Here is a 10,659-nt window from a genome sequence, read left to right as displayed (position 1 = left end):
CAGTTGGTTGTCTGTAGGGGTTGACAGGAATTTAGCCCAGTCTAAAACACTACCTATTTTAAATTGTATTTTGTTTGCATACAATACAAATTCTCTTAATTCTAGGTATTCAGGTACCTAGCCATAGCTTGGGGGCCAAATACCAAGATGGACTGGTCCTTGTTCTGGCCAGGCAGGTCTTACATTTTTACCCTGTATCTGTTGGTAGCGTATCGAATATCCAAAGCGTTGTTTTTTACAGTGAGTGACCTATGTCTCACATGAAATTAAGCCACTAATTCAGCTACATAAAAAAAAAAAAGGAGAAATGAAAAGCCAGCATCTATTTTACTCTACTTCCACTGGCAAAGCTTTTTCTCTTCTGAAGCCAGAAATGAGTCAAGAAGCTCTTATTTCTTAAGTACCAAAGGACATTTCTGAACTTGTATGTAAATTTCTGAGGTTCGCATTCCTCTTGAACCAGGAAGGAGAACAAAATGGCAGAAGGGTGGAATGAGTGAATGCTGTACAATGCCCTATTGAGGTAAGCATAAGGAAGTAGTAGCTCATGTCCTTTATTCATTTTGGCCTGTTCTCAAGAAACAGGTATTTTAAGCCATCTACAATTTTTCCCTTTGAAAAATGCACTTAACTGAAAGCTAGCCCTATGTTTCTGTCTGGCCCATAACAGCACTATAAATAAAAAGCATAACTAGACGAACAGTTAAGGCTTCAACCACCTCCAGCTCAGAGCTACATCCATCACTATCTGAAGCTTATGGAAATGCCAAGTCCTACTTTTATCTTACGTAACGTAACCTTTAAAGAACAACTTGAACCTCATGAGGTTTAACAAGGCCAAGTGCAAGGTCCTGCACCTGGGTCGGGGCAACCCCCGGTATCAACAGAGGCTGGGGGATGAAGGGATTGAGAGCAGCCCTGCCGAGAAGGACTTGGGGGTACTGGTGGATGAAAAGCTGGACATGAGCCAGCAATGTGCGCTCGCAGCCCAGAAGGCCAGTCGTATCCTGGGCTGCATCAAAAGCAGCGTGGCCAGCAGGTCGAGGGAGGTGATTCTGCCCCTCTACTCTGCTCTGGTGAGACCCCACCTGCAGTACTGCGTCCAGCTCTGGAGCCCTCAGCATAAGAAAGACACGGACCTGTTGGAGCGGGTCCAGAAGAGGGTCACAAAAATGATCAGGGGGATGGAACAGCTCTCCTGTGAGGAAAGGCTGAGAGAGTTGGGGTTGTTCAGCCTGGGGAAGAGAAGGCTTCAGGGAGACCTTATTGCAGCCTGTCAGTACTTAAAGGGGGCTTATAAAAAAGATGGCAGCAAACGTTTTAGCAGGGCCTGTTGCGACAGGACAAGGGGGAATGGCTTTAAACTAAAAGGGGGTAGATAGAGATTAGATAGAAGGAAGCAATGTTTTACACTGAGGGTGGTGAAACACTGGCACAGGTTGCCCAGAGAGGTGGTGGATGCCCCATGCCTGGAAACCTTCAAGGTCAGGCTGGACGGGGCTCTGAGCAAGCTGATTTAGTTGAAGATGTCCCTGCCCATGGCAGGGGCATTGAACTAGATGACCTTTAAGGGTCCCTTCCAACCCAAACTATTCTATAACTAAGGAAAATGCTTTCATTTTACAGAGCTTCTATGGGTAACTGATAAATAATCTTCACTGTCTAGACTATTTTATTTCTATGTTATTTTAAGATGATTCTAGAGCATCCCTTGCCACCTGTGAAGAAAAGCTCCTTGGTGCCAGTACGCACTCTCATCCTCAAATGAAATTAATGTAAATAGATACAGAAAATATCTATGGTGGTCTGTAGCCAGCTAATATATTCAAGCTGTGGTAGAGGTAGGGATTTTGATCGCCTAATAATTGTTTTCAGGAAACTATTAAGATACCTCTTTCTAATCTCTTGCCCTAAATTCTTTATTTGGTGGTAAGGCAGTAACAAAAGCAAGGAGTTCACAGAACTGGAAGCGGCAGCAACATTTTGTCTAGTTGCTAATTACAGCTAACATTGTTTTAACTTCTTTCCAGATTCGCCACTACTTCCTTGTGAGCCAGTAAGTGCCTAAGTATTGCATCAGATACTCATAACTGTTACTGAAAGACTTTGCAGGACTTTTGTACAATGAGCATATATACCTGGGATTTTAGCTCTCCAAAGGTGTACAGAATGGTATTACACCTTCAGTACATCCAGCTGAGAGGTCATGAAAGACAAACATACTCCTAGTCAAGTACAGTATTTAAAATCTACATGAACATCTATTTTACAGGCAAAATGATGGGCTGGCAGTCCCCAAGAACAGTGGAATTGGATGGTTAAACAGTTAAGTACTGAACAGTAATCGATCACTTTTGTATGAAGTTTATTAAGATGTCCAGAAGAATAAATCTGAAGAAATATGTAGCAAATAGTTATTTTAATTCAAGAGTACAAGGCAACTTAAAACACCTAGAGCATTTATATAGTTGACAAATAAAAATACAGTGATAATTACCATCCCTGAGCAACAGTGCATTTAAATATTGTAATAAACAAAGTTACTCAAACGTACCTGTGTATGCAGACGTAAAATTGTTAAAATTTGTTAAAAGATGAAGACCTGAAGATAAGCAACTTGCCCTGTAAAGATGTGAAGTACAACTTGTTTTGGAAAACTTAAATATTACATTTAAACAAATTGAGATGTTAACTTACTCTACAAGCTACTTAACGGTACTGGTACCTGTATTTTATTTTGGTTTGACTGATCCTTTGTATTGCATACCGACAGCACCCTTTTTCCTTAATGAAACTGTAGCAGCTTAAGACAACATCTGTGTTTTTCATTATTAAACATTTCATGTATTGTGTCTTCAGCAATGGTGTGAATTTGAAAGTCAGAATGAAGAAGACAGTCTCCTCTAACAGTCCAGACTTCAAGCAACAGTCTCAAAGAGTAGATTTTAACAAGTTTCAATACCCAGCTTCTACATTCTCCTACCTTCCAAAAGGTCTGAAAGTATTTAACACAAGGATCTATATAAAATGGTCTAGCAACTAAATGGTGCACAGGTTTCCAGATGCTGAGGTATGTCAGCCAAAGTGGACAAAGTTATTTTATTTTCCCAACTGTGTATGACTAATGGCATTTAAGTTAGTATCAGCCTCTTCATTGCTGAGGAAGAAAAATGGCAATTTCATTAACAGGCACTGCTGAGAATGAAAAGTTAATTTACAGAAGAATAACATCCTGAATACTGAAAAATAGTGCATACATCAGAAGAATTTACTTTGTGCTCTGAAATTCTTGTGTAGTGTTAATAGTGTTCATATTATTGTTAACCAATAATATTGTTCATATTATTGTTATTCACAGCTTGATCATCTATCTTTGGCTGTGGACAAACTATATCAGCACAAGTAGAATCCATTTATTTCACTGATAGCACTGCAAATTAATAATGATGTAAACGTCAACCAGCTTTCTAGGCCCTTACCCTGATCTGTATCTTTTTTCAAACACTAGCAGATCTGAAGTCAAGAGATTAGGTAATAAAGTATTTCCTACATGAAAACACACATAACATTAGAAATTTAATAGATCGAGAAATGTCTCCTCTGTCACCTATGAGTAAGTTTACAAGTACATACACAGATTCCAGATAACAGTATTTTAGCTGTCAATTCAAATGGAAAGAATATAGTATTAAAAACCCACAACATTTTTATTAAGTATCAATTACTTTCAAACCAACCCACCTGCTTTGAGTAGGAAGTTGGACTAGGTGACCTCTGGAGTCCCCAAATAGGATTTAGGGCTATATAACTGACTCATTACCCATCTACTTAATATTGAAAGATAAAAGCTTTACAAAGCAGTGATGAAATGCTTTATGTTACTAGGAGAGGTAAAACCTATCTATCTTTCAATCATTCACTAATCAGTTGCTTTTTCCCAGCCACTGGCTGACCTATGGTTATGTCCATTTTATTTATAAATCAGGTAGTCTAAGAATTACGGTATCAGTTAGAGCAAACAAACAGTATTAGAAATAATAAAAATACTGGAATGTAACAAAAGTGACATCCACTTTGCAGGATAACAGTTACTTGAGTCCTTCACATGAAGCTGAAAGAAAAGAGAAAACAAATCCAACTTTAACAAAAATGCTGTAAGGTCGTATATACTGCACAAGCTGTATCTTGTACTAATTCGATAATGATTAGTTAGTGATTTGGCATCACCAAGTATTAATTTGGCCCTAATTATTAGGCCAATAATTATTTGGCCTAATACAGAATTAATAAATTCTGTAAACAGAATTTACTTGGCTGTTCATATAGAAAACCGGAACGTTTTCATAAGGTTCAGCTGTTCAGGTTATCTGTAATTCACTTGTACTTCTTACTTTCTAAGTACAAATTACTACAGAATGGTTGTTTTAGTCTGTTAATATGATCAGCGCTAACACACTGAAATGCATCCCTTCCCCACATCCTTCCAGTGCTCAGACAGAACATAGCTAATGACAGAACGAACCAACATGATTTAAAGAAGTTTGCATTAACCAGTCTGACTGAAGCTCCCACAACACAGTAGAGAGGTTCTGAAATAAGTATGGTATTTTTCAGAAGTCTATAGGTGTTGTCAGGGTATGACCTAAGTTACCTCCTTAAAAAATCAGGTTTCTTGGTATCTAGAAAATAGGGAAAAAAATGCAACACTAGTTTCAGTTTGTTTATGCAAACAAAAAGCTGTGTTTCACTGTCCCACCCATTAAGTATTTTTTGCCTATAACCCTGGCACTACAAGAGGCTACGCTCAAAATCCAGCACTGTCTCATTCTTCTTGCTGCACTCAAAAATGCTGGGGGACTTCCTCACTGGAAAGGATTTGTGATGGCAAGCAAAACCGAACAGGCTTCCCCACATTCCCTTGAGAAGCACAGCAAACAAGACCTGCTGAAGGAGTCCCTTCACTGGGTGATGTAGATGCCTGTGATACAGGGGACATCCCTCACCCTATTTACTGAGCCGTCTTTGCTGTCTTGCTTAATCTTTTTCAATTTCACAGGACTCATTTGAATAGTATATCCTAACAAAAGATGCAAGAACCCCTTTTCAATGTGGCAGTTATTGAAAATGAATTTTTCAAGTCAACAAAATATCTGGTTTTGCCTTTGAAAGGTTGTTTTTTAAAGAACAAAGAACTTCTGATGTCTGGCAGTTTTCCAGATAGCAGGTTGATCTGGACTGTTCATCACAGAAAATGAGAACAGCATACTTCAAGACAAGACAAAGAATTTGAATTAAAAAAAAATAAAAATAGAGAAGACAGTTGCATATGGATGTCAATAGCTTCTCTCCTTCACTATCAGGTCAAGCAACTTCACTAAGAAGTTTTCCCAGTCTGGGTAAAAGCTGCAGGTATTTGGCCTGTACTCCCCAAAACCATCCATTCTCACTAATCGCTTCTTTTCACTGTCTAGAACAGAATCTTACAGAAGAGAAAAAGGATATTCTTCCCCTTAGGATACCTGCATGTTCTCCGGTTACTCTATGTGCCACAAAATGTCAATATTCTAAAAGCGTACACAAAACAGAGAAGGAATCCTTAAATGGTCTTACAATCCTTAAATGTCTAACAAAGCAGTTCATGCAACAAGATAGATGTTTTTATGTGCTTAAACAATTCAATTATTTACCTTAAGGACTTATCCCAAGAGTGACACAAGCATCACAACACCCATAAACTGAATGAAGAGCAACAAAGGTGTCATAAACGACCAGACAGGCCACAAGGCAATGTTGAAACTGGGAATAAAAGCAGGAAGTTTTTGGTAAGTTCAATTGTCATATTATGGAAATATCAGCCACACAAAGAAAATATGGCACAAGAGGAAATGAGATTTAAATTACGCAACCTGGAAAAATACTTGTTTCTTTAAGATTTGAGAGAAAACAAAACAAAAAGATCCCAGCATCTACTTATTAAATTGGTAGTTTAGTTTACTGTTTATTTACTGACAACTCATCTGAGAACTTCAGTAGCTGCTGTAGATTTTACGCTGTGCAAGTCCACTTGGTCCCATCAAGGGTAAAGATACCTTTTACTTTCAGAATCTCTGTATATGAAGCACCTGAAAATTAACTACTCTTGAGTTTTCCAGGGACATACATGGCAGCTGAGAAAAACCTTAACTTGTACTTCCAGCCAAGCAGATTTCAGTTAACTGAAGAGAAAGGGGGAAAACCAACTTATTTTACAACTGAATTACAAGGACTATAGATTTGACTAATTCTAAACTATAAGGAACCTTTATCTTCTTCAGTGTTCCTTTTTTCCCCAGCATTGCAACGAATACTGACTGACATTATTCAGCTGCAACATCTGAACTTAAAGAGAGAACCAGCTTTCATGCAGAGAGCAAACAAATATACTGGCACACACGTATATAATTTTTTCATTCACATGCACATTTGCTCAATTCTGACTCCTATCATCTCATAAAGAAAGTAGCTCTTACTAAAAGTACCATTCTCTGACAAGATATAAACCCTTAAAGCTCATATAACAATAGCTAGAAGTATAAATTTCAGAATATGTTTGCTATTTATCGATTGTTTGATAATGAAGAACTCTGTATTAGAAATTGATCAGGCATAATTTTTTCTCAGCTAGAGAATACACCTTTGTCTTAATTTGTAAACCTCACAAAGAGTTGTCAGAGGTGAACAATTTACACTAACAAAGCTGAGGACTTCAGTTTTCCCATAAATTTTCACAACAGAAAAGATCTGGTGTATCTACAAGTACACTTAATATACAGTTCCGACAGTTGCAACTCTTGTTTTGTGAATGAATGTTGAAAGTGGAAGAAATTATGCTACGTAAGACTGGTATTGTCACCAATACACTTAGAATTAGAGAAATTATACTTTTTATAAAATGAGCCCAGTAACACAGTTAGGCTTGCACAGGTTTAGCAGAAGTTTGTAGCGTTCAAACTTACCAAATTGCTGCTGCAATAAAGGTAGCTGTTGTGATAGGTATCAGTGCTGGATACTGTGCATCGTAGTCCTCAATTCCACAATACCACTCAAGATATAGTATGCAGTAAATGGCAACAGATGAACTTGCAGCCAATAAACAACTGCCAGAGGCAAACCACCAACTGGGGGGGGGGGGAGGAAAGCACGTTAAAGCATGTTAAGCACAGTCACATTGCAGTTTGCACATTAATCTTCATTCTAGTCTAGAAACAGAACAGACAATACCTGTTAATTATACAGATTGGCCTAGAGTTCCTGTAGTTTTTTTCTTAAATTACTTTTACAAAACACTTTTTGCCCTTCTAAAGCTGTCTAATATACATAACTAATTGAGTTTAATTTTGCAATGCAACATTCCTGTCATTTATTTGTCCCTCAAATATTTTGGAAATGCAATGCAACAGACCTTGTCAGTGATCTACTATACTACCACACCAAAAATACCTTGTCAGTAATGAAATAAAATAGGCTCCACTGCAACTGTGCTTCTCACTATAAATTAGACTACTGATTTCTGAGCAACAGAAACATTGCAGAAAGCTTTATTAAAGTTTCAAGTTTATGAACTCTCAAATTTAACAGAGAAGCATGAAGATTTTTCTTTATAGCAGCTGAAGAAAACCATAGAGAACTCCAGGATTTCAAACTCAGAATCAAGAAAACACAGGGTATGTGATTATTTAGGAAGATGCACTTTTGAGCCTCTTTGAGGACATACTTCAAGAGTAAGATGGGAAAGACAGCTTGGGAGGAAGGTGCACTTTAATAAAATCTTATACTCATCTGAATGTGTATTTAGCAAATAAAAATTTTGAAAAGTGAATTCTTATTACCATAGTTTGATTACTAAATTACAAAGGGCAATCAAGGATCTTCCTACTCAGGTCTAACATTTGCTCTGGTATGGTACAGCAAATATCGTATGCTATTTTGGGACCTCAATACTACCAATTGAGAAATCTGCATTAAGAGAGCAGTTGCCATAGTCTACCTAAATAAGCAACGCAGGAAGACAGGGTACTGCAGGGAGCAGATGGGGCCACCCAAAACCTTGATCACATCCTGGAATCACTAAGTTGTATCCACAGCCAACTGGATGTAGGGTCTATCTAGGCCAGCCTGGAACAGCAGCTCTACAGAACCTCACAGTACAGAGCGAGGCCCTGTTCAGCTTCCACATATTGATACGACAATGACAATGAGAAAGTTTTAAAAGCACTTCCAGGTGAAGCTATCTAAAAATATTTAACATCCAACAATCCCACTGAAAATAATTTAATAGAAAAGAAATAGAAATTATTTCAGAAGAATCATTTCACTAATCTTTCACTAGTCTACTCAAAGAAGTCTAGAGAACTTCATTTTGATGTTTAAAGATTAATTTCAGCTTTTTTTGATTAAAATAAAATCAAAACCCCAACGCTTTCAACAAAACAGGCAGCAATTTCTTGTACGGAAGTGTAAACTTGAAGGTACAGTATTAAAACATCCTGCTATTTGAACAAATTTTGCACGTACGCAGATGGCTCAGTAGAGCCTAAAGAAAAAAAATAATTATAGCAAAATTTTAAGCATTATGTTTTCTTAAAAATTAGTTTAATAATAATTACTTAGGTGGTCATCTGGTCCAACCCCCCTGTTCAAGCAGGGTCACCTAGAGCCAGTTGCCCAGGACCATGTCCAGACAGGTTTTAAGTATCTCCAAGGATGGAGACTCCAGGACCTCCCTGGGCAGCCTGTGCCAGTGCTGGGTCACCCTCACAGTGAAAAAGTGTTTCCTGATGTTCAGAGGGAACTTCCTGTGTTCCAGTTTGTGCCTATTGCCTCTGGTCCTGTCACTGGGCACCACTGAAAGGAACGTGGCTCCGTCTTATTTCCACCCTCCCTCCAGGTATTTATATACCCTGACAAGATCCCTCTGAGCCTTCTCTTCTCCAGGCTGAACAGTCCCAGCCCTCTCTATTCCTATTATAGATCTTGTTTAGCCAAGATTTAAAACACAGTGTTCAGATGTAACAAACTGGATATGATTGTAAGATGAAAACACAGCTTTCTTTGTAAGAAAAGTTACCTTACCTATCTGCTTGAATAGTTTCTTTAACAGTTTTTAAAAAATCAAAGTAGTATGTCACAGCAATCGATGCCAAAATCCAGAATGCAGAATGAACATTCAGTCTGGTAAGAGGCTTCCTCTTCTTCTCTACAGCTGTAGACTCTTCTGTAAATAAGAACATAATTATAGCACTAAAGCCAGTCATTAAATGGAGTATGATTATAGTTACGTAAAACATTTAATTCATTTATCTTTGGAGATTATTATACTCAGTATAATACTTTGTATTACAGAGGAAGTATTCTAAACAGCTCTCCTTTTTCCTGAAATAAAAGACTACGCAAGGTACCCTCTGATAAAACGATAAAGCAGTAACAATCAGCACATACTGTGCGCGTGTACCTTCTTAGGAAATGAACAGCTGACTAGATTATGAAAGGCTTATTTAACTAATTTAATAACACCAGGAGGTTTTTAAGCATTTTTATTAATCGAGCATATAGAAAGTCAGGTTAGTATTTCCGATTACTGATTTATTTGTATGCTTTTTTGTTAATTTCAGTATTTGCAAACCGATTTCAGGCATAAATAATTTTCTTGTACTCAACTGCAGTTACTTCACAAGAGATTTTCAACTTCAGTTTCACGAGCTAGCTTGATTCACACTGCATACCTTCAGCAGGTAAACTAAAACTATCATTATGCAGAAAAGTATCTTTTCTTTTTTCCCTCATCACCATATATTGTTTTAGAAGAAAGCAAGGCAACAAAGCAGATTTGAAAGCATATTTTTGTGCATGACAGTAACCAACTAACACACTCAATACTTATAGACACTGTCCGAAAAAAGGTGTCAAAGGTGCCTTTGATGTTTCATACTTTGAACTTTATCACTAGAAGTTATTGGTGGCCTGTGTGCCTCCAGCAGTGTAATGTATGCTGGCTCCTCCACCTGCATTATCACCAGCTGAGCGTACTAACAGCTCTGCTGGACTTTACAGGCATTTTTATTTCCTAGATTCTTCCTCATCTACTAGAGCTTGGGCCTGGAGCATTTAAGCACTTCACCCCCATCAAGAAATCCGCGGTTGCAAGTGTTTTACACAACTCACGTCTCCCTTTTCCCATCCAATTCGCTGTTACGAGCAGACACCCGAGGGAAGATGTGCTGGCTGCGAGCAAGCAGTACCCCACCGGCAGGGCAACGCGCCCCTTTACCCGAGGAGCACCCTCACTCCTGCAGTGCGCAGGGTCCGTCCCCTTTCCCCGCTCCCGCCGCGGGAGCTGCGGTGCGGCAGGCGCTGCTTGTCACCGCTCCCCGCCCGGGCATTTCTGTCACACCGCCCGCCTCGCAGAGCCTGGCTCCGCTCCGCTCCGCTCCGCTCCCCTCCCGGCGGGGTCTCCGCGTCCTCGGCCCGCATCCTCGGCCCGCGTCCCCAGCACCACCCACCGACCGTCCCGCCGCCCCCGAAAGGCGGCTGCGGCAGCAGCGGGTCGCGGGGCTCTGCCCCTCGCTGCAAAGGGCGCCTATGCCTCGGGAGCGGGTCCCCGCCGCTGACGCCGGTCTCCAT

General features: G+C 39.4%; 1 protein-coding gene across 2 annotated transcripts; it reads right to left on the bottom strand.

Annotated features, from left to right (window-relative positions):
* Positions 1-2,348: 2,348 nt before the first annotated feature.
* Positions 2,349-10,659, bottom strand: TMEM128 (transmembrane protein 128). Of its 2 annotated transcripts, none has more exons than XM_076335942.1 (5): positions 10,539-10,659; positions 9,112-9,253; positions 6,996-7,157; positions 5,688-5,796; positions 2,349-4,111 (listed from the first exon to the last, which is right to left on the bottom strand). In XM_076335942.1, the coding sequence occupies exons 1-4, from the start codon at positions 10,657-10,659 to the stop codon at positions 5,697-5,699; spliced, it is 525 nt and encodes a 174-aa protein (XP_076192057.1). In that variant the 3' UTR covers positions 2,349-4,111; positions 5,688-5,696. The 2 variants fall into 2 exon arrangements, with proteins under 2 accessions (XP_076192057.1, XP_076192058.1); XM_076335943.1 differs by lacking the exon at positions 10,539-10,659 and adding an exon at positions 10,201-10,337.

This window comes from Aptenodytes patagonicus, chromosome 4 (assembly GCF_965638725.1).
Source record: "Aptenodytes patagonicus chromosome 4, bAptPat1.pri.cur, whole genome shotgun sequence".
Taxonomy (NCBI): domain Eukaryota; kingdom Metazoa; phylum Chordata; class Aves; order Sphenisciformes; family Spheniscidae; genus Aptenodytes; species Aptenodytes patagonicus.
The sequence above is the reverse complement of the archived record's forward strand: the minus strand, read 5'-3'. Positions and strand labels throughout refer to the sequence as shown.

Excerpts from the sequence above, each read along its gene's own strand:
- TMEM128 (XM_076335942.1), bottom strand. The coding sequence starts at position 10,659 with ATGGAGACCGGCGTCAGCGGCGGGGACCCGCTCCCGAGGCATAGGCGC. Across the intron at positions 7,158-9,111 it reads GAAACTATTCAAGCAGATAG|TTGGTGGTTTGCCTCTGGCA; the intron begins GTAAGGTAACTT and ends CCCCCCCCCCAG. Across the intron at positions 5,797-6,995 it reads TTTATTGCAGCAGCAATTTG|TTTCAACATTGCCTTGTGGC; the intron begins GTAAGTTTGAAC and ends TTTTATTCCCAG.